The 24,524-nt window shown below is 40.9% G+C and overlaps 1 protein-coding gene across 2 annotated transcripts; it reads left to right on the top strand.

Annotated features, from left to right (window-relative positions):
• Positions 1–610: 610 nt before the first annotated feature.
• sirt6 (sirtuin 6) lies at positions 611–15,508 on the top strand. 2 transcript variants are annotated; one of them, XM_072364355.1, is made up of 8 exons: positions 611–769; positions 1,374–1,501; positions 4,269–4,451; positions 8,671–8,730; positions 10,715–10,810; positions 10,897–10,977; positions 12,367–12,490; positions 14,530–15,505. In XM_072364355.1, exons 1-8 carry the CDS (start codon positions 704–706, stop codon positions 14,839–14,841), a joined length of 1,050 nt encoding a protein of 349 aa, XP_072220456.1. In that variant the 5' UTR covers positions 611–703; the 3' UTR covers positions 14,842–15,505. The 2 variants fall into 2 exon arrangements, with proteins under 2 accessions (XP_072220456.1, XP_072220457.1); XM_072364356.1 differs by lacking the exon at positions 8,671–8,730 and having other exon boundaries at positions 14,530–15,508.
• Positions 15,509–24,524: the final 9,016 nt, after the last annotated feature.

Here is a 24,524-nt window from a genome sequence, read left to right as displayed (position 1 = left end):
GTCCTTAAGTGTCTTAAGTCTATTTCAGATTATTCGATATTTACAGCCACAATTAGTTGATGATGCACATCTTGGTTTTTAATGCTTGTAAAACTAATTGCCTTTCGAAAGCCTATAAACTAGTGGTGGTTTTTACAAAAAAAATTGTGCACATTTTCTGCTTCTTCTTTCAACAATTTTGGTACTTTAGAGGTTTGAGGTGGTGTTGGACAATACAGCTGTTGACACTTTGAGCTCCTCTGCTATCTTTAGATCAATAAAACCAATCCATATTGATAATCATCATTCATTTTAGTTTCATATGCAATACTTTAGCTCCAATTTTATCAATGACTAGTTAAGAATGCTGCCTTTCTATCATACCCTATTGTAAAACATGAGTCACAGAAGCATTGATTTTAATTTTTTTTAGTTGAGCTAATTGTAGTTTCACTCTTTCATTAGAGTACTTGTAACAGACAATTTTACAATGCATATCCTCAAATTAATATATTTTTTTAAACACGGGTTTATATCATGTCATAACGAGCTTGAATTTTCAATTTTCCGATGTCTATGAATGCAGCACACGTCGCTCAGTGATGACGTCATTCAAACGAAGCAGCTCAGATTAAAACTCGCCAGGGAATAAATACACCGGCAGACAAAAGCTACGAAACACTTTTCCTTACAAAAAAATAAACCTGCAAAACTAACAGCAGTCATGTCTGTGAATTATGCTGCCGGACTGTCGCCTTACGCAAATAAAGGTGCTTGCGGACTTCCTGAGGTAAATTATAGAAAGTCACCAGCTCTCTAAAAACAGGTAGCGAGCAATTTAGGAACAGATATATGCGTCGCCGAGCATCCCACGGAAGAACTGTTTACTAAGACCTACCTGTGGATAGATACTCCTCATCTTATACTGCGTTTACAGACGTGTTAGCACGAGTATCAATACCATACCTTAAAAGAAGAATAGCCTCGGATATATGCATGTGTCTTTGATATTGTTTCTGGTGCTAAAATACCAACTGCGGCCACAATGTATAGGAGATGATAAGAAGTGGTTTCTATGTTGTTCTTGGCAGCGTATATGATTTGCACAACATACTACAGGAAATAGCAAAGTGTTTGTGTTTAAATCCTGTGCCCATACTTTCTACTCAAAACCATGTAAACAGTCCTTTACACCAAGTCCTCATTCTGCAAGTGTTTCCTTTTGTATAGACTTATTTTTATCCCATTTGATGAACTATCGTGTCAAAGTATGACAACTCAACCATGAAAACGTCCTTCAACACATCCAACATTTAGGCATTGGGTAAAAGGAAAAAAAATGTAACTGACCATTGTATTGGTTGTTGAGGCCAGCGTTTTCTTCTCTGTTGCAGAAGTTTGACAGTCCCGAAGAGCTGAAGGCAAAGGTGGAGACTCTGGCTCAGTTAGTTAAAGAGTCGGAGTACTTTGTCGTCCACACTGGAGCTGGAGTCAGCACCGCAGCGGGCATCCCTGACTTCAGGTGAGATCGTTTACTGCCAGATTTACAATGAGTTTTATGTGATATGTGAAAAACTGCATGTGAGTTTTGAATTTCAAACTACTTCAAATTCTGTCGTTTACATGTGCAGAAGATATTTAGTTTGAATTGGTTGTTGGTGTGTCTCAGCATGGAGTCTCCTTGCTGTGTTTTGGCCACTCTTTTTGAATGTGCTTTTATGTAGAATTTTACAAAAATTCTAAATTTTCAAAGCCCGAACACTATATTAACTACTCTGAACATGCAGCTGATTTCCACTATTTGTGTAAATCAAACGTAGCTTGATTGGAGATAATCAGGCAGAAGTCTGATGCAAAGGACAATTTCCCAAATTGATCAGGTAGAAATTGAGATTACTGACTGCAAGAATGAACAACTGAGCAAAAAAGTAAGGGTAATATTGGCAAAAGAAACGGAATAAAACAACTTACTTTTCATTCCCTCCTGCTTTGACTTGTAAAAGCTGCCATCTTCAGCTCCAAGCTGCTTCTCTGATGCTTAATGTGTCACTAATCAAAAGGGATCGTTAGGTCCAACAAGTCTTTACTTTTGCTTTCTCATACTTTAAAGTTACAGCGTATTGCAAAATCTATGTGGAAAAAAATGGTTAGATGTAGTAAAAACTGCTTAAATTACTGTCTAAACCCTTTGCTTAATGAACAATGTTTTGATAATTTAGAGTGAATCATTTCTCTGTTTGCACAGCAGCTTCTTCTACATAGAAAAAACACGTAGAAGAGGAGTACAGCTGAAAGGTTGACGAAGAAGACAGTGAGGGAATCTGTGGTTCTGGAGGTTGTGGCTGCTGTTTTATGAGTTTGAGGGTACACAGTTGAGAAATGAGTTTCGTAGCTCACAATTTCACGATGGACAAAGGAAAAAAGAAGCGAGAATAATTATTGATGTGGCATTTTCCAGATGAAAATCATCGATGAAGAACAGTCCCAAAATGTGCTTGTTTTCTTTTTCTCAACAAGTGATTTATCCCACGATTTGTTGCCATACCGTATAAATATTCAGAGTAAATAATATAAACGTGAAGAAATCTCAGGGTTTCATCAACATTTTCAACAAAAAATGCCAGAGTCAAAACTTTTGCAGGTCCTGAATCGAGAGTTATTAGACTGCTGGTTTGAATTATTCTCTGTCTTCAAACTACATCACACTGGGATTTTCTTAGATCCGTATTTTATCAATCCCCCACTGCTGCTGAATTAAACATCTTGATATTCTGGCATTGTGCGCTGGACTGTCTCAGAGAAGGTGCGTTGTGATGTCCCCGAGCCACAGCTGATCCTCTTTCATTTTGTCCGTATGCACAAAGAGGCGCTCCTGTTTATTTATTTATTATTTATTTTTGTAGTACCTGCCTTTGAGCACAGGAGGGTGGTGTTCGCCTGCCACATGTTCGTTTAAGCTGAAATTAAGTGCAAGGCTTTTCTTCCCCGTTATAACATAAAGATTTGGTTTGTTTCTGTGCCGGAAAATCTTTCGACAGACAGACTCACGTGAAACAAGCAGAGATTCTCGTTGTATGTGAGTTTGCAAGTGTTAATGATGGATGTTTGACTCTGTGTGTGTGTGTGTGTGTGTGTGTGTAGTTGTTTCCCCTACGTGATGGGGCCGAAAACCTGACTGCACACCAGCATAAGGAGACAGAAAGTGATTTCGAGGGTCGATATTTGGTTTTGGGGTCGGGATTAGACTTAGGTTCAGGGTTAGAGTGAAGGGCGAGGGAGTGGAGAGTCCCCACAGTCATAAAAAACAGTCAATATTAACCAGATGTGTGTGTGTGTATATATACACACGCATACACACATGCTTTGGGATTTGAAAATGGATGAATACTTGATTGTTATCCATGTCAGTCTGGAGTTGACCCCAGAAGGTACATCATTAAAGCCAAGGTTCCTATATACACATCCCTCCGACTAATGCTTTATGTATTCTTGGCTATATGTACACACACAAAAGCGCCTGATGAGAAGAAGTTCAGTCCCTCAGGTTAACATTATCAACAACCTGTGTGTATGTAAGAAAACCAGCTTTCAGACCCATTTTCAGACCCATTTCAGACCCATTTAGTCTTTCATGTCCAGCAGCCTCTCTCCCATGGTGGTACGTGACGTATGCAATATACGATGCACATCCCAGGGTCTTACTTCTGATGAGCTTTTGAACAAGTCTTTGCCGATAGTAAACCACACTGCGGATGAAAGATGGAGCGATTGAAGTTCAAACTGAAAGTGAGAGATGAGGCTGTTGCGGCCGCATTTAGGATTCGCAGGATGCGCTCCCTTGTCTTCTGCATAGAGATAAGTTTGCTCTCAACGTAACTTGGCAACTGTCAGGATGCTAGACGACTCCGGCACTAACGACTCTGCTGCATTCATTAGTCCGACAAAATTAGCAGAGACAAAATACTTTGGGTCTGGACAACCAGTGTGATACATTTCAGCCTAAAAAAGAATCACGCCGACTCAGAACTGTTTTTGTCAAATGAAAATGCTGTTTGGGAGGATCCTTTCGTTTACTGACTATTTGACTGTAAACATTTTGAATGTTTTTATTGCTCTTGCATATGAACTGAAAGATTTTAACAGCATGGTATCAATTCAGGACACAGCTCCAGAAACTCAGCCATTGAATAAAAACCCTGATGCCAGATGTAGACATTATTCACCTCTATTCCACCTGCTATATATCACTACTGGTAATTAAAATGCATACTCCATGTACTCTCTTTTAGGGGCCCAAAGGGCGTGTGGACATTAGAAGAAAAAGGTGAGTCACCTCACTTTGAGACCACGTTTGAAGATGCCCGCCCCAGTTTAACTCACCTGGCCCTCCTGGGACTTCAGAGGGCCGGATATCTCAAGTATCTCATCAGCCAGAATGTAGACGGCCTGCATGTTCGATCAGGCTTCCCCAGGTAACGCTTGTAGCAATAGCAAGATTCTTATATGAAATGTGTTTGGTTTGAAGTTTTTGTATATAATATTTAGGGCAATCTCTCAACAGACTGACAAGATAATATTCAAAATTATGTTTTGATTAGCGCAGATTTAACTGAAAATAAGAGTCATTGTGTATATGTGTATAAGAGCAGTGTATATCTACATAATGCTATCTTACATCTTCATGTTTCTGCTGTAGTGAGGTACAGACGCACTGAACACTGGCTTGTAGGCATCTAGAGTGTGAGCTGTGCTACTGCTGACATACAGTATATCTAAAATAAATCTGAGGACGCGGACGCACAAGACGAATTTCACAATTTGAGGATGGAGAGAAGACAGCTGCTACAACTTCAGACACTTTGTTTAGCCAAAAGAATTACGGGAATACTCCCCAAACGGTGACACTGCGCTCACATTTCCATGTAATCTGCATCGACATTGGAAATGTATGGGTCCAACGCACGGTTCCTTTGACCATTATCCGTCAACATGCATAAAATGAAGTTTCCTCCCAAAGCTTCTACTCCTGGATATCCCTGAATAAGCCAAATAAACGCGTCAAGGCTCACGGTGCGGCCGTTCGGTTTCACCTGTGGGTGGAAGCTGTTTTGGCTCCCTTTTTGACATTTTTTCCAACTGTGCTGTGATTTTGTCCATGCACAGATCAGCCTCGTTGGAATTAAGATTACGCACCCTCCCTGTGGCCTGTGGTTGGGACCTACTGTATAGATATCTGATCATTTGAAACATGATTTAAGCGTTACACCTAGAATTACATTAAAAAAAACAACAGCCGGTCATTTAACATGCCAAAATAAAGTGGCAGCCGATCTGACTCGATTATATAAAGCCAATAGTTTCCCCAACCGGGTTGTTTTCATTTGAAAGACTAAAACTGCGAGACGATGGGTGAGATGTTCACTCTGATGACAAGCTATTGTACTTTTTAAAACTGTGTTGCACTGAACAATGAGTGTTGTGGTAGAGCTTATTGTTGTTCCCATTTTACTCTATTCATTCTAGTGCACGTGCACGTGCATGTCCATGCGACCGCAGACCACTTGTAATGGACCTACCCGTAGCATACAGTGTAATGCCATCTCTTCATGTTGTCATAGTTACAGGCCTGTCTCCTTAGAGTTAGAGGTAGTTTGTGTACCAGCTCTTTATGTTTTGCAGCCCCTCGAACACACAGGGTAAACACCGCTATTACTGGTAATGTGACTGTTTAAAATATTCCATAGCATGCTTTTTCATGTTTTCAGCTTTATCTGCAACGTTAAAATGATGAATTGCCACCGTAAATATCACCCAAATCTCAAAAAGGAGCTACATGCATATTTTAGTATTTTCATGCAGAACAAACTCCAGGAAACTTCCAGGATTCCGCTTGTCAATGAGTGAAAAGCAAGATTTCCCTTTATGGTCAAATTTTACTACAATTACCGTAAGAACAGAGACGTCTGCTTATTTGAACGCGAGCTAAAGCAGCAACTGTATTTTCAGGCTTAATTACACAAGCAGGTACTGGGAATCTTTACCAAACAGACATTTCTGCTGTAATATTCCCTGTGACTGTTCATCGTTCTGCTCACTTTGATGTTCGGGTTCCATTTTTTCCTTTATTCTTTTTAGTTACTTTCATAGACGACATATGAAATTTACAATATTTCTTTTTATAAACCTTGTGGTTTATTCAGGGAATCTGGCGTGCGCTTCATCAGCCTCCCCTGTGATATAATGATCCAATTTGAACTTTCCTCCTAAAATCTTTTCTGTACCGAGGTGTAAGATAACTTAAGCAGATGTGAAAATAATAATAATATTGACACCTATATTAAAACACACCCCTATAGAACTGGAATACATTTTCAGAGTTTCCTTGAGCTACTTTATTGATTCCACCTTCAAGCTTTTTTGTCCTCGGGTCAAATCAATTATCAGTATCCATCTGCTCCTTGACCAGTGAAAATAATTCCACATAAATAATAACTCTTGTTTGCCTCAGTCCGTGTGTTATCACTCTTCTGTGCACTAAAGGTTGGCCTTTGGCACCAAGACATCACCATGAGCGGATGATTGACGTCCTCTGACTACAACCTACTCGCTGAAAAAGCACATCCTGGTTCCAGTTGCACCACGGCTGGGGTCATCCGCAGCCACCTGCTTCACAGACACACCTCACAAGCTGTTGTTTGGCCAATTATAGTCCGAATTCAAACACTCAGCAGCTCTGTGGAACCCCAGAGGCTGTCACACTGTACCTCTACAGCAAACCTCTGCTGCTTTAAATGGTTAGAAGAAAACATGCCCTCCGGTGCCGGGACACAGAGACTCACTCAGCGGGGTTCCAGAAGTTAAATACGTCGGGGTCACCACTGTCTGAGAGTGGCAAGGCCCTGCTTCCTCCCACAAAACAGATAAACATCAGTAACTTTGCTGAGTCTACATCCGTCTGTCATCGTGTTTTTTTCTCTGAGCTCTCTGTCCAACAGTAAAATCCAATCTAGATTATTCGCGTCCCACGTCTTGCTTTTCTCTTGCTACCTCCAATAGCATCATCCTAGGTCTCATCACTGCATCTGCCGGGATGTTTTTGGTTTATTTGTTATGGGAAAAAAAACGCGTTATTATTTACTTATTTATTATTTTTGCTGTATGACGTGGGACCATAAAGCAAAGCAGCGTCTTGCCAGGCTGGAAGCTAACGTTGTTATCTCAGCCCCCTGGCACTTCAGGGCGGTTTCAGGCCAAGGAATGAGCATAATTAATGTCAGTGTACTTCAAACTGAGTCAGAAGCACATAGTTTTGCACAGAGGCTACCGTCGCTCGTTGTCGCCGGCCTTTGTTGGCATCCCGGCTGGCTGCATGTCACCCCTCCCCCCTCTCTGCCCCCATTTTCTGTCAACAGACTTTTAATAAAGGCCACTTGTGCCAAAAAAAAACAAAAAAACAGAAAAGAGAGAGCAATAACAAGTGAGTATCAGAAATGCTTTTATCACAAAAACAGGAATTTCAAAGGCTATCGGGCAGTCTCCAGAGATATTCAGCTCCCTGTCTCAACCGTTTTGATGTGACCAAGGAGTTTCACAGATGTTTCAGCTCATACCAGACCCAGGAAGGGGGGCGGCAAAGTAGAGCTCTTTCAAAAAAACCAGCCCACCTAGAGTAATACACGGGGGAAGGTCTATCATATTGTCTCTGCTACTGGACGTGATGTACCAAAGGAGTGATGAAATCAGAAGAGTAAAGTGGCAACTTGACTGTTGCGGTAGGATAACCCGAGCTGGAGCGCACACCCAACAGCAGAACAGAATTGTCAAAGACTGGGGGAAAAAGAACAGAGCAGTTTAAAGGATTCAGACCCAAGTCAGCTGAAATCTGCCACTGCACAAAGGAAACCTTCAAACTTCCAAACGTTTGAATGTAAAGCAACGGAGGAGTGGTAGACACAAATGATAATTCAGACCTGGAGTGTCTGTTATGCTTGGGGGAATATCCCTTATGGCATTGATTTGAATGGGTAGGCAGGATTTTAAGTAAGGGACAAGTGGATGTGAGGTGCTCATACTTGTAGTGTCACTTTGTCACTTGTAGTCATTGTAGCGTTTTACAAAAATATGGAATGAACAGCATTTTAAGCTGACTGAGATATATTCATATTGGTTCATATATGTATGCAAGACATTGGACTGGGGCAGACGGTTTCAAAGTTGAGGCAGCTGCTGTGTGATTAATTATATATATCAGTCCTCAAATAACCCTAAAATTATGCTCAACAGTAAATGTTTGATCTGACTCTGGATTGTTCAGTCAAGGCTGATCGTCCAATTTTCATTCCATGCATATATCGAGGCTTCAATGAATTGGAGGACTTGCTTTTCCTTGAAGCCATTTATTAGCTTTTCCTCCTCCCTAAGTCATGTTCTGTGAAATGAGATCAGACAGGAGACCAGTGGCTGTTCTCGGAGGAAACCACTGAAACAGCAGTAAACTAGTTGACATTAACCTGCAGCGGTAACCAGTTAGAACTCTGAGGGGACCATGAGCGATCAGAATATTTTTTTAGGAGGATGAGTGGCAAAGAGGGACAAAAAAGTCCCTCACATTTACTTTTATTCTAGGGGAAAAGATTCATGTTAATGTCACGTTTCTCATTTTGTGGACTTTTCTCCTTCCTCCTCTGTTAGGGACAAACTGTCAGAGCTTCATGGAAACATGTTTGTGGAGGAGTGTGAGAAGTGTGGCAGGTATGTACGAGCACACCAGACACGTTTTGATCACGAAAGCTGCTGTCGTTCACAGAATTTCACATTTTACTCGGTGTTACATAAACTCTACAGCTGACACATAAAGCTTGAAGACAAGAGATCCAGTTACTGTTCACTGGTATTGCAATGCACTATATAAAAGGAAAAACTGTCTTTCATTTCATGATCATCTGTGTCAGCATGGTGTCTCCGTCCTCTCCCTGGAGGCATTAGATAATGACGCTAATAAAAAACTTTGATTCGAGTACATGGCTCTCATTGGATGTTGCCTCACGCTGCAACAGATGAAAATTAGATTCAGGGAAAACAACTTAAAACAAAGAAATTCAAAGTGTAAAATGTAATTAAATTGGAGAGCACAATTACCGTCAATAAAGAAGAAAACAAGATCAGAAAAGTCAGGTAAATTAAAAAGGCTTTTTGGTAAGAAGAGTCCAGAGTTCTTTATAAAGCAACCAGCGTTTGAACAGAGGAGACACACGTGACTGTACTCTGAGTAGCAAAAAGAAAGCCGGCTCCAAGAATGTTCAAATTTGATAGATGGCTGCATCACACATTTCCAACTCTCTGGTTCACAAGACAGAAAATGTTCCCTTTGTTATACAAGTGGAGTTGGTAAATGGGAGACCACAATAAAGCAGCAGATAGTGTCCCCAAAATGCTTTTAGCCGTCTCAAAACCGAGAACAACTATTGAGCACTTGAAATGCTTTTAATGTTTTCGATCCCTCGCCCAAGTTCGAGTGAAGACAACTCTGTCCTTGGATGCACCTATTAGAGGTAAAAGAGAACAAATCCCATAAGTCCTCTGGATTCAGTGTGATTAACAAAAGTCATGAAGGGAGACGGCAGAAAAACACTCCAGTTAGTGCGTCATCAAAAAGCACGAAAAACACTCAAAACAGACGACATAAATGCACAAGAACAACGTGTAAAAACAAATTGAGGACATTTCTAAACCTTCACAAAGCTGATTGGTTGAGAAGTCCTCATTCACGTCTCTCCCTTTTTCCTGAGAGAACGAGCACCATCACCTCTTCAGCCCAGCTTAATCACTTCGGTGCTTATAGAAGATACATACGAGATGTGATGTCCTTCATTGAAGTCTCCTGCAACAGAGGTTTCCTTTATTTCATTTCTCTTGATGGAGCTCCAGTGTTCAGTGAAGCGCTCTTTAAAAGACCAGGACGTCGAACCTATTGATATTGTAACGCGTAGACCACTTTTTTTCCATGTTTCAAATAAATTAAGCCTTTTGTGTTTATAATCTCTCCACAGATAAGATGGTTGAAAGGAGTTGGGAGTTAGTTCGCTGTCAGAGATTTATGTGCATTGAAACGCTTTCACCACCCTTTCCCTTATATTTCTACCATTTTAAACTAAAATCTTGGTCTCTATTCATATTACAGTAGAATTGCTGGAGTTGTGATCTCTGTTATCACAGAAGAAAAAAACAAACCAACTAATACTCATGAAAGCCATCGGTAAACAGCTAGCCGCTCAAGCACCTTCATAATTAATGTTAAACGAGCTTTGTGTTTGTTTAACTCCTCTGCAAAACACCGTGCCCTCTGTCTGAGGAGAGCTTACGAAAGGTTAATGCATAGTCGTTATCTCGGGATGTTTTCAGGAAACTAGACGGTGACTTCAACGTCCCGCTGTGACTGGCACGGTCTCAGTCAAAAGATTACCTTTGGGATTAAGTGGAAGATCAAGGGCAGAAGAACAAATGTATTTTCAAACGCAGCAGCAATGAGTCCCTGCTGTCCTCCGGGAGCATTTCCAAAATCTTTTTGAGTCGATAGACTGGAAGAAACTTTATGCCGTCTTGAGGCAAAAGTTGTCTGGTTTGTCTTTTTGTCATTTTGGTTATAAAAGGACCTCACTTTGATGCGTGCAAGCGGCTTCGCTTCTTCTTCTGTGGGTGCATTAAGTATTAAACTGTGGGATTTCTGGTTGTCCAGGCAGTACGTCAGAGAAAAGGTGATCGGTGTGATGGGGCTGAAACCAACAGGCCGTTACTGCGATGTGGTGCGATCCAGAGGACTGAGAGCTTGCAGGTAACGCATTCTTGGGCCTATGCGTTTTGAGATGACAACCAGTACATCGCCATCGATTTATCATTGTGTGTTTGTGTTTACAAAAGAGGAAAGCTGATCAGCACCATCCTGGATTGGGAGGATGCTCTCCCTGACAGAGACCTAAACAGAGCAGATGAAGCAAGCAGGTGAGACAAACAAACGCGCCTCGGTTGTTTCATCACTTGCCTTTATAACCAGGTAAAAGACAGTTCCTTCACTAAATTCCTCAGACATCCCTGTCTCATCTCCAGCTGAAAGGCACAAGCAGCAGTTCAAATCTGTCTCGGAAAGTAAAACACGGGGAAACAAAGTGTTGATTTGATTTGTTCGAGCTCTTGGTAGCTTTGGTGTCAGTGAGGTATTTATTTGAGCTGCCTTTTTGGGGTTTTAATGCATTTATCACAGTCTGCTTGGATGTTTCCTCTCTAGCAGCATTACCACATATTACTTCAGTCACAAAAGCTTTTACATGTGTATCCAAAGCAGCAAGATAAATGTGTCACCTTGATGCGCTGGCACACAATAGATGCAAATTTACCATTTGAATTGCAGAGAAGCGATCTAGAGCATCGGCCTTTGTACCCCAGCTGTTTGCTTGTGATGGGGAAAAAATGTGACAAATAACAGCGTGCCAGCTATGGCTGATTTCTAGTTCAGCTGCGTGTTGTCCAAAGGCTGCCTGTCATATATTATCAAACTGCGTAGGCTTAAATTACATCTATCGTAATCATTATGCTGCTTTCCTTGAAACTTTTTTTCCATTAAGAGTGAGCATGGACTGTGCATATAGTTACAGACCAGGGCTGCGTGCAGGTACCTCCTGTTCAGCTTTGCCTTGGCATATAAAGGAAAACTCCCGCTTTAGCATTATTTCTCATAGAGAGAGGGGAATGCAGTGAGCAGAAGCTTTGCAGTGGGTATAGTTTGCTACGTGTGTGCTACCAAGAGTTCAGAAACATTTCCAAATCTTGCCTAGTGTTGCACAACTTTTGCAACTACATGCTACAAAGCTGAAGATCCAATAAAAGGAAAAAATGTCTGCAATGTCATGTCAAGATACAATGTTATCCTGCAGGAATTGTGGAATACACAGACTGCATACATTATTCATTTATTTACTTAATTATATATGTGAGTTACTTATGTTTGATCTTTTATTTCTAATACTACTATGAGGAGTTGCTCTAAACTTACACCGTACAGCTGTGCAATGACAATAATCGCTATAACTGATTAATAATCTCTGTGATGATTGTTGTGTTTCCTCTTTGCTGAACATATGAGAACTATATTTGGAGATTTTTTTTCTAGATGCCATGCCCAGATTAAATTTTTAACAATGCATTCAAGCCCAGATTGATTAAAAACCCCTGATAGCTGATCCAAGCCCATCTGCTGCTGTTTTATACTCTGGTTGCATGCACATCACCATGTATGAATTACCATTAGGGGATAACTGGCGCATCAGAGGAATTCCAAATAAGTGACATCCCCTCTTTATGCATGAATTTTCTTCCCTCTCTCTTGGCATGCAGACGAGCAGACCTGGCTCTGACCCTGGGCACGTCCATGCAGATCAAACCCAGTGGGGACCTCCCACTCCTCACAAAACGCAAAGGAGGGAAAGTGGTTATAGTCAACCTGCAGCCTACAAAACATGCAAGTATCATTCACATGCCACCAACATACAAATGTTGAGCGTTTAATCTTGGAAACTGTGTCAAACGGTAACCTTCACACCTGAAAAATAAGGCCAGTGCAGGAGTGCCTGAAAACTGCAGTTCCTTAACTGGTCACGTGAGGGCGCCACCATAGACCCACATGTTAAAGTATGCAGAATCTGTTTAGCAGAAATTAACTTGATGGCACAAAAAGCCTTTTCGGTTTCTGTCACTCATATGGAAGAGGTGGGCTGACTGACTGATTGATTGATTTAATGCACTTGATGATTGATGTTCTACATAATTGAGAGCATGACGCAGCAAATGTCATGGCCAGTACCCAATGCATTTGCATCTTGCTCCAAAATCAAGGATGATGATGCGAAATTACAAACTTAAGGATTGAAAATGGTAGTACACAAGCTAGTAGGTGTATGTTGTACAATTAGATTGGCATGTTTTATCGGTCACTGGTTTAGTCCCAGTAAGATTGCTGGATTCTTAAAGGGATATTTTTAAACCTAGACCTTATTTCTGGTGTGAAATACGTTCATCTACTCACCGAGAGCAGTTTGGTGAAAGTCGGCGTCCTTTGGAAAATATTTAGATTCCTCGAGATCCATATAACGGAGTGACGATGCAGCCTCTAAATAAGGCATTATCTGTCTTTATTTCACCAATACTTTAAGACAAATGAATAAATGAACGGGTTAGCACTGTTTACTTCATAGCTGCAATGTTGTTGTTATTGGCGGCTATCGGGGGGTTTATAGAGGGCTTTCTACACACTCATCTACTGGGATGATGTCATCGACGCCCGCCGCTGCAGCACAGCTCATTCACTCCGGTAAGGATGTCTATCGTACTCAAAGTTTTCATCCATGTTGTCAAAATGTTGCACAAAACTATCAGTAGCAGACTACGTGTGAAGTTAGCCGACTGTCACAGAGCAAGGAGTAAATAAGCCGTGCTGCAGCAGCAGAAATAAGGTCTAGGTTTAAAAATACCAGAGTTCCCCTTTAAGTGTTTTATTCACTGGTAGTAATAAAAAAAATGAAAATTTGAAAATGCGAGCTTCTGGCTCTTGCATGCCAAAGGAAAGTGTGCAAACAGCATTCAGTCCAACATCAAAACACTCGGCAGTAGATGGAGGATTGGAGTGTGGCAGCAACAGTTCAAGAACAAAAAGAGAAGAGATTGATTGTTTTGAGGTTTTTTCTTTCTCTTTAGGAAGCTTATTTTCTCTGTTGTTGGGGCTGATTTCTGGTCCTGTCAAAAGTAGTAAACTAGCCTGATTATCTCAGAGTCATGATTATCAGAAAAACAGCCTGTAGGATAAAGCCATCCCTTCGCTATTCGCTGGGAGGTTGAAGTGTGCCGGACTGGTAAGTTGAAGCCTTCGGAGCGCTGAGGCTAAGCCTGCAAATAATTTGCCAAGTTTGGTGGGTGGATTCGCACTGAAGAAACTCATTTGAACTCGCTGCTGTTGGCGTGAAAAGGTTATTACAGTAGCAGTGTACTATGAAATGTAATCACTCAGCAACGCTCAAGTGACGCTGCATCAGAAAATTATGAGATGAGTGTTTGCTGTAATCGGCGTCGTGAGAAGTCGCAGCCCGTCGTGACCATGTTGTAAAATGACATTTCTTTGTTGACATTTGTGACGCCTTGTGCCCCGACAGGAAAACCAGGGGAGCAATTTTGGATTTATTTGGCTTTTTACAGAGGGAATCAAATCTTGAATCTCTCATACACTCTGACATTTGCAATCAAGTGTGCTCAGACTTTGTAATTACTAAGAGAAAAACATGTCATTAAGTGAGTGATTGCTTTAGCTCAGTGATAATTATGATTGCCAAGTCTGTTCCCTGCAATCAGACTCAGACCTTTGACATGAAAAAAAAAGTGAAAATGCATCTAGTTGAGTGTTATTTAGGGCTTTAATAAAACTGGCTGTGCAGAAGGTGGTCAGACCTTTAGTGTCTGATGCTTAATCCACATCTCCGTATTTTACTTGCGCAAATATTTGTTTTCCAGGACAAGCATGCCCACCTGCGTGTCCATGGTTACGTGGACGAGGTCATGAAACAGCTGATGGAGCTGCTGGGTTTAGACGTCCCAAAATGGGAGGGACCAACCATCTGCGAGAGCTCCGCAGCCCCATCTGAGGCCGCCGCCGATATCAAACCACCTCGCGGCGTTTCTGAAAAGGTGAAAAAGGACCAAATTAAAGAGGAAAGGAAAAGAGAAGCAACGCAGCTAACGGAGGATGAGTGCGCTAAGGAGGAGAGCGTTTCAGTAAAGAGGGAGCGAGTGGACCTGCCGGTGGAGATTACTGAGGGGAAATAACCTCAGGTACTTATTCTCACTACAAGTTTGCAACTTGAACCCATCCAGAAACATCGGTGTCAGTAAGCACAGAAGTCCTCATCTTCTTCCATTTGGAACAAAGACTTTTTGTTTTGTTTTTGTACAACCAATTTTGTTGATCTCACGTTTCTGACACTCCCCTTTCAGCCATGACAAGCAGCGATGTGAGACAGCCTCGCAAATTGGGTGCTTGATTAGAAATGTTGTTTTTCCTAATAAGGGCACTTGTGAATCCTCAGAAGTGTTCATCCTCCCATAGTCGGAGGACGATGTTTCTTTGTTTTGCTGCATGAACAAATCTCCAACAGATAGGACAACAAGTCAAGATCTGGAGCACATTGTTATAAATAAGTTTTTAATAAGGTGTGTAAGTTTGCTGCACCTTATTAATATTTATAGCCTTGTGCTCCAGATCTTGTCCCTGCAGATCTTGCCTTTTAAGACTCCTTGGTTTGACATGGTATGAAAAGGAATATCAAGTGAGCTTCTCTGTCTGACTGACTAATAGCTGCATGCAGCACTGGGAAATTTTAGGTCATGCTTGATTTTGGACCATAAATGAATAGGAATCATGCTGTACGTTTCTAGGAGCAGATTTTAACTCAGGAAAAAAGCGTTACTTTTTACATTTTTTACATTATTTACTGTACGTATGCGTGTTTTGGTAATAAACATAATATGTTTGTGAAGAAACTCTGCGTGCTCTTATTTGAATAGATTAAATGCATTGGAGAAAGCCTGTGTTCCTCTGTGTGTGACTGTGATAATTGTTCTGCCACCATATTAACACGTTTAAACTCTTTGGTGGAGTTAAAATCTCATTATGAATCATCACAGGAAGGGGATAGAGACGTCCACACAACCTAAATCAGCCCTTTTCTCCTTTTCAAATCCGTTTAATTTCTGTATTTGTTTATTTTTCTTTTTAATTAGTAAAAACGTTCAGTTTGAACCGTGGGCCTCAGGTTATGGTATGTGATTCCTGCAGGAATCCTAAGCTGTGTTCCAGATGCCGGTCTCCATTCATTTGAAGAGGCTTGTGATGCACTCATCTCACAGCCCTCATCACTGTTCTCACTGTTTTTTATTTGATCTGCTCAGGGTTAAAGCTCTCACACTGACATGTACTGGGTTCATTTACTTCATCAGACTGGATGATTTGTTATATATTCCTACATGATTTTATCTGCTGTTACATTTGATGTGCTCTCTCTCTCTCTGAGGTTTTTCTACTTAACGCTGTGTCACTGTTGGTTATGAATTGTGTAAAGACATCGAAAGAATGTACTGAGAGTGCAGCAGCGCTTGACATTTAGAGACCTGTAAACCTTCCAAGCTTTTCACACAAGAAGTAGATGCTTACGTCTACGTCATCTTTGTTTTTCTCGATCTGTTCCTTGGTAGAAACACGTCCTCTCAGGGATGTTGTCTTTTGCTGCATGGCTGGCTTTTCTTTGGGAGTCAGTTCACAAGAGAGATGAGCTGTCATTTGCTTGCATAATTCAGAATTTGTTTTTGTGTCAATGATGTCAAGCTGCTCAGAGGCCTCTACTAACATATTCAGGCTATCTTTAGGTCGATCTAGGTCAGCAAAGGTGATCTCGGTAAGTGGTGCTACAATTCTGGCTAACAATTCAGTAAGTCCACCCAGGTATTCCAACTCTTTGTGCATGTAAAACACGCTGCAGCTGGCACCAAATGACCTATATATTATTATTTTTTTACCACTATTTTTCTGGTGGGCTGAAAAGCAACAGAACAGCCAGAGCACTAGAAAAGTAAAAGAATGCCGACTTGCACTTTTTAAGTAGAACTGACTCATTATTAATGATTGTGTGATTTATTAAATGAATGTGCTTTTAGTTGCCCAGTGAATTCTGAAATGTTGTAGGAAAGAAGGATGTGCGTATGAAAGGTATGTACAGAGATCATTTGATGCTGCACACTCAGTATTAGAAGTGGCAATAAAATCTTTTGAAATAGAACGATAAGAACAGCTTTAGTTCGAAATCTACAAAAGTCTACAGGAGCAAACTCTGTAATAATCTCTCTGTTGCTGATCTCATTAGGTTGCTAAAATCCAACTAAGTCTAATCTTTGAGTAGTCGGACTCGGAGGGAGACGCATTGTGATGTCTTTCTCTTTTATTATTTTTCTAAGAGAATTTTTTCGGTGCTTTTATACGTGCTGATGTCTGAGCTGCATAGGTTGCCGTGGTGATACACTCTGTAGAGATGTGAACCAGCTTTGTGACACTGAAAAACCAGAGTTAAACCTGATTTTTCTTTGCAAAGTCTCTAATCCTGCAAAATAGCGCGGGCCCCGGTCCTAAAGCAGCAAAACTAATCGTAATACTACCCCCACCATGTTTTACAGAACTAATGACGTTCTTCTGCAAACATGTAGCGTTTTTCCCTCTCCAAACAACCGCACTTCTCTTTTCAAACTCGCAGTTGTGTGTTAGTAGATTAGTGACTTTTTCATTGCTCTGCCAAGCACAGCTGTTCTCAATTGTGAGTGAGGCCTTGTGTTGCTAAGTTGTTACTCTGCATTCCTTTGTGACCTTGCACACTGTTGTACACTTACTTGCGGTTTGTTGACCAACCACTACTGTGAATTGGGTTTAGTCCAAATCCTTTAGAGATTATGGTGTGAAAATCCACACCATAACGGTGTAAAATTTTCCAGCCAGATGAGCATCAAACACTCTCTATCTGAATACCATCATGCACTTCCACATGTGAATAATGTCAATATCTGACTTTGAGATATGCCTGCAGTCCCACTAGCACCTGCTCATCACCCCATTGGCTGACGAGAGCCGACTCTAATTGCATTTTGAGATTTATTCATACTGACGTGTCACAAGACATTCGCAGAAGTGCATTGCGCTTTTGTACATGGCCTCCTGTTGTGTATGCTGGTTGGATGTTAAGATTTAGGGCACTGAAAGGAACATAACCATCTTAAATATAAGTCATCTGTGCTTTTCATGCTGTGACAAGTCAAAATGAGCGCTGAGTCATATGTTCAGGGAAGCTGTGTTAGACACAGTAAAGTGAAGAAGCACATCAGCCTCAAATGTATGAAACATCCTTGTCCACAGGATGTACCAGCAGAAAGTGAATTTCTAAGTAGAGCCCTCCAGACTCTTTCTATAAATACTGATGCTTCTAAGAGGAGCAACGTCGATGTTGGTCAGAGATTCTCAATTAGAGTCCCGCTGTCTGTGAAGGCGACTGTCTCTGGATGGACAACAGTCAGAGCATTGAAATTTGGCCACAAGGAGCCAGTTAATGTCAGCATGCCTGGAGCTGGCAAGAACAGAGCATAAGTTTATCAAAGATTTTGGAATTTCCAACGAAGCCCGAATCAAAGTACTTTATTTGGAGGAAAACAAGCGCAGCTCATCAAACATTTAACCCTGCTGTGAAGCTCTCGGTGGTGGCTTAATGCTTTGTGAGAGTTTCACTGTCATTACTGAGATGTTTTTAAGGAAAGTATGAATGAGAAACAGAACCAGCAAGGTCAGAATTTACTGATGCGGTGCGTTAAAAGGCCCCAGACAGGCCTCCCACAAAAACAAAGTTTGCCAAGCAAACAGAGGCAGTGTACAGATGCTCAAAGGTTTGGAACTGCAAATGTGTTGGAAAACACCGAAAAATGAACATGAAAGAGATTCTGCTTCAGCACTGTTTATTTTGAATGTGCCGTTCTTAAGTTAATATCTAACAATCAACAGACAATCTTCAGAAGCGCTCACTCTCTTTTTTTCTTCTTTTTTTTCAGCAAATCTCCCGATAGCTTTTCTGGTAGACATCCAATTTTAACAACGAGGCTTCTTTTCATCTGCGCTCAGTTTTGATTTAATTCGAGTGGAATCAAAAGATTCCTGTGATCCTTTCTGATGAGTCAGATAAACCAGAAAACCAAGGCTCAAAGTATGAACTCAAAAGAAATTAATCAAGTCTCTTTCCGATGAGCGCAACTGCAAATTCATTCAGGAAGAAAATGTTTTGCTCCAGCATCAAACTGACTGAGCTGCGGTGGAACTGGAGAGAGAAGTGGGGTGGGAGTTCAGACAGTTAATATGAGCTGTAGGAGATGATTTGGCTCGCTGGAGGCTGAGTGCTCAATGCCTGGATTCCACTTGGGAAGATGAGTGTAATATAGAAAAGGATAATCCTCAACTTACTCATAAAGGGGTAGTGAGGTGACTCTAAAATGAGCTGTTTCTGCTAGTTGGAAGAAGTTTAGTTGCAAGCTTACTCTTTGTCCTGAGGGCAATTAGAATATTCAAAAATGACATTTCGGGAGCTTCTCGGACAAAGGTGACACTGCCTGTACCCTTTTAAGACACCCCTTGTTAGTTGTAACATCACTGCTTCACACACTGAGGCAGAGGCATGCGCTCAGATTCACCTCCACAGCGCCTGAATCAGGTTATTCTCCAGAGGAAAGTATGTTTTGGTTCCTCCAGCAACTGCTGTAACAATGTTCACTGCCGTGCGGTGATTTCAATTAAGTGTATCATTAAAGGATGGAGAGGTTGCACAGCACCAACATCAGCGCGGAAAAATTTCATTTGGAAAACGTTGTAAAATAAAACTAATAGTTTCAAGCATTTTTATGACAAATGTGGAAAATGTCTCATGTAACAGATTTTTATTCCAGTCTTTTGTTAAGCATTGAAACATTGTTCTCAGATAAGCTTTATTTGGATCAATAAAGGCAGAAAAAATGTTCTAGCTTTATGGACTTCAAAGCTTAAGCAGTAGGAGGATGAAAGTCAAGCTTTTAACCAGAGTTTTCAGCTGTAGTTAATGGATGTCAAGATGGGGGCTTTGAAAGGTCAAAAAAAGTGGATGGTACGACCAGAAGGTAACATTTACATTTACAGCACCTTTACCTTTATGAGCTCCTCGAGATGAAACATGTGAGACGTCAACTCCATCTTTTACCGACTGCTGGGAGCTCAGTGAGCAGATTATAAGGCAAAGCTCTATCATATAAAGACTCCAAACTGAAACACTGTGACAACAAACACCACTAATATGGTTTAATTCGCTTCAGACTTTATGCATTTTGTATGAGTGTATCTTTTATTTTTGCTTGGTCAGCTTAATCTCTCGCTTGTGATTTGGCATGTTTTTACTGTTCTTCTGTCTCTCCCTGCAGTCATTTTACACCTCTTTTGTTGCATTTTCACGCTTCGCATGTTTTCATTGTCATTTGTCGTCTCTGTTGTGTCTCCTCTTGACGATATGTGTCACCAAGTGGTTGTTTTGTGTGTCTTTGTGGCAAATATTTGCACATATCTGGATATCCAAGTGAATCTGCAGTGAAAAGAGAGTGTTTGCGGACGTGAGCGAGCTTTTGCACCTGGCTGATCAACAGGAAACGTGGCCAAGGGAGGTGGAAACAAGTGAAAGGATGGTAAAACTCTTTAAAGAAGGTAACTCAACTTGGAGCGTGGCAAAAGGATGCAATGTTTTTAGTTTTTTTTCTCTCAATCTGTCATACAGACACTCACACGCTGGCTTTGCAACCACCTCCTGAGTCACACCCACCCAGAAGAAACAGAGGAAGACAAACTTACAGTGAGCTTAAGAGACGCAGTCATGGGGTGTGGATGGTTGGATTCAGGGGATATTCAGTGATGAATCGTTAATCTGCATTTGGCAAGAAGATGATGCCGGAACTTTTGCTTGGTGGAGAGGCACTGAAACAAACAAAGATGAATGGCAGACATTGTCTCTATTTTGAACTCTTATCTCATTCAGTCAATTGAAAGGAGGTTTGGTGATGCTGAGGTCATTTTCGGATTGATAAAGCATGCATTGTGTTCAAACTTTTCTTCAGGAAAGACATTTTCTCAATAACATGGCCAAACGGTTCGCTTCTCTATCCAATCCAAACTCTATGGTGGAAATGGAAAAACTGACAAAGCTCCATTCTGCAAAGCTCACCTGTCAACTGCTGTACAACTAATTGATGAGGATAAGTGTTTTTCATCAGTGGAGTTCTCAAATATTTCGAGCTGTCATAGAAACAAGAGGCTCTAAAACAAAGTACAAATGATGGTTTTCTTTCTATTTAGTTATTCATTGATTCCATACTTGCTTCTTCTTCTTGATCTGGGAAAAAAAAATTACCAATAGTTGCAATAATTATATAATTGTTTAACTTATGTTTGCCAAAGAATGGTTACATGTAGAATAAGACAACTTGATGTCTTTCATTTTTCCAGTTGAAAGAACATGGGTAAACTCTTTCATTTCCCTGGGTCTGAATATTTTGCTTCTTCTCTCAGTTGTTCTGTTTCACACTGTGGTCTTTTTTGTCTTTTTGTAACTGTCGTTTGTCTCTTTGCAGTAATGAATGTTTTCCTTTGTTGTTCTGTGACATTTTATGGTCGGTTTCTAAGATATTTCAGGGCTTTTTCCTATTTTGCGGATTGGTGTGTGTCCCTGTGGTTATTTTGAGCTTATTTTGAACAATCTGCTGGATCTAACGGCCTAATGTAGCTGTCACTTCAAACTGAGGCTGTGTTACACTGATCCCTCTGTAAACCTTGTCAGTGCTCTGCTCATTGGATGCACCAGAATAAGCTAATCAATGTGGGCTGAGCTAAAATGCCGTTGAGAATTTAACTGCAGCTTTCTGTGCAGCTTGTGGATTTTACAACAGAAGACTAGCAGTTAAAAGCTTTAAAACACAGCAATAAGCAGCCTTTAAGTTGTTCATTTCTCACTTGTTGTTTCTAGTTGCATCTTAACATATAACAGAGTTACACTCTCCTCCTCTCTACGCTTTCTGTGCATGTGCATACTACACGGGTACATCTCCACTGAACTGTAGGCACTTTCTCAGAGGAAACTGATTTCATAGTGAGTTTCAGGTTGTGCAGGCAGACTACGTGAGCTCTGTACTAATTTCTTTGCCTCTTGCGTTTGGAAACTGCATGCATTCAATGTCCCCACTTGAGCTCCATCGGGCTGGTAACTGAGTCGAAGAGCAAATTTTACTATACAGGATACAATCCTACAAAACAGATACTACAAAAACAGATACTCTGATACATTCAAGAATAGATTCTTCCTCTTTCTTTTTGTGAAGCCTTTCTGTGTGCGCACCTTCAAGTGTGACAGACTTTGACCAATTTTGTCATTCACGCGCCTTATATCTGATTGCGTCCTCCTGGGAAATGAACCAAGTGAGCTTGAAATTGTTTTAAACCCTAAATCATTCTGGTTTCGTGTGGATATAAATGGGAGCGCTCAAATGAATTTCTTCGAGTGGTTTTTCGTCTCTTGGTGTGAAATTGCTCCATGTAGTTGGCAATGAACTGCTGGGCACGCATGAGATTACAGAGCTTGTACCTATCAAGTGTTTCTTGCTTTGTGTAAACCTGCATGTGAGTGAGTGGCGACACCGTAACTGCTTCCTCTGTTGATTTAACAACAACACGGTCCATTCATGGAGTGAGTTTGATATCACAGATGTCAGTAACTGAGGCTTTTTCTTTTTTTTTTGTCTTTCTTTTATTTCAACACAGTGTGCAGCACTGGAGATTTTCACTTCAGTTTGAAATCCCACTTTTGATTGTTTTCATTTCGTACCAGGAAGATGCAGGTTTCCTTGTCACCCACTGGCTTTTGAGCAACACAAGAATCAACACAGAGAGACACAGAGAGTAAATGTGTGATTCTGACTTGAGAAGTAATCACTACCAGAGTGACACAGAATGGAGGGACTGTGATGGAGTGTGCGTGGTATTTACACATCAGAGACTGTCTCTGAATTGGCGAAGAAGGTTATCCGTGCCAGAATTTTAAAGGTTGCAAAAGGGCAAAAGCTCGGAACCGCTTTTGTTAAGCTGACTCATTTACCTCCTCGTGATGCTGTTGTGACTGCAAGGGAGATTAACTTCCGCATACATCGGTAAACTCTTTTGTCCTCCCATTTTATTTAATGTCACAAGACATACATGAATTCACAGAACAATTCACAGTGATACAGCAAAGCAGCCACAGTGAGGAGGATTGACAATTTCACACTTTCAACACTGAGTGGCTAATGCCCAGGAGAGTTGAGTCCCTCCATATGAAGGGTGAAGTGTGGCAGAGTTGTCCACATTAACCCGAAGAATAAACACAACAATCCTCGTGAAATGCAAGGTCCAAAAACCACTTTAAAGGTCAAACAAATAGAACATCACATTATATATTTCTTGTTTGTGAGGAAAAAAAAGAAAATCAACTGACCATGCTACTCAGAGCCCAGTGATTGAACACTGATGTTGTTCAAGTATGTGTCATTCACACTCTTGCAAGTAATTTCTAGCTTTCGGTGAGATTTTTTTCCCCATAATATATGCATCAAAGCCAGGACATAGCTGCTCAGCATTTTCTGCAACAGGCGAGTAGGTGATTTGAAAATGGCATCGAAGAAACCCACGCGATCATGAATATTTTCTTCAAAGGAAAAGTTAATCGAATTGATTGTGATGTGAAGACCGACACCGCTCTCATGTTTTGGATGCTGAATATGGAGCTAAATCTGTGAAACTATTATGTATTAGTTGTCTCGTGTCAGTATAGCTGTTAAGCTACTTCACCATAACCCTTTCCTGGTTAACAAGCAGTAATCTAAAAGCTTAATTATCTTGTTCTTTCAGGGCCCTTTGCTGATCTTAAGTGGCCACTTTATGCCAGAGCGATGACGCTATGTTGTAATAACAGCCAAAGGGATTCAGGAACATGTGCTGGCAAAAGATTTTCTTTGCCTGTGTTGGTAATTTGAAGTAAACCTATTTTAAGGGGATAAACGGGAGTGATATGACCCACAAAGAGTTTATAATGTGTTGACAAGTCATCAACACAGTTGGAGGTGCAAGTTCTACATTTATATATCCATTAAATATAAGTGGGGATACAACAAGATGACATCATTATATAAGTGGCAGTCTAATATTGAATGATGAGAGAGCCCCCCCCCCCCCCCCCCCCCCCCCCCCGACTCACCATGTAAAGAGTGCCCCCAAAAGGCTACAGATGCTGCAGTCCTCTTATTTGACTATTAGGCAGTATTTAAACAGACGGGATGTTTGAATGCTCAACTGTGGGCATTCCTGACTTTTGGAGTTGAAGTGACAATAGCCAGGTTTCCATTGCCATTTTTTATTCACATTTAGAGGATATGAACAAGAAAGGGTTAATGGAAAATGTATACCCCATTTGAAGTGGTTGTTTCCTGTTTTGCAGGAGGCCTCATGTGCATTTGTGATAATGGCAAAAACTTTTTGAAGCACATCTCCACTGGAAAAGATCAAAAAGATGTGACCCACCAGCTGTTTCTGGTCTAAACAATAAACTCACTTGAACGAACAGCATCTTCTCAGATACGATATAACCTCCAAGATATTCACAGAAAGTAATTGCTGAAGAGGAGAGCAATCCATTTACCTTTTGTGGATGTCCACTACAGTATTTGTGTTATGTTCTGTCTGGATCTATGTTCTTTTTTCAGCTCCTCAAGAGACAGCTTCAGATTTGCTTTGTTAGTAAAATCAGCAAAACCCAACTTAATTAGTCAGGTGATTTGATTCGATTGGCTTACAACTGCGGTGCCATTTTGCTAATTATTTTCTTTATTTTCTG

The sequence above is a fragment of the Leuresthes tenuis genome, unplaced genomic scaffold (assembly GCF_036924035.1).
Source record: "Leuresthes tenuis unplaced genomic scaffold, fLeuTen1.0.hap1 SCAF_14, whole genome shotgun sequence".
Taxonomy (NCBI): Eukaryota; Metazoa; Chordata; class Actinopteri; order Atheriniformes; family Atherinopsidae; genus Leuresthes; species Leuresthes tenuis.
This window is presented reverse-complemented; position numbering and strand designations above follow the sequence as displayed.

Coding starts and splice junctions, on each gene's coding strand:
- sirt6 (XM_072364355.1), top strand. CDS start 704: ATGTCTGTGAATTATGCTGCCGGACTGTCGCCTTACGCAAATAAAGGT. Junction 1,502..4,268: donor GCGGGCATCCCTGACTTCAG/GTGAGATCGTTT, acceptor ACTCTCTTTTAG/GGGCCCAAAGGGCGTGTGGA. Junction 4,452..8,670: donor GTTCGATCAGGCTTCCCCAG/GTAACGCTTGTA, acceptor CTCCTCTGTTAG/GGACAAACTGTCAGAGCTTC.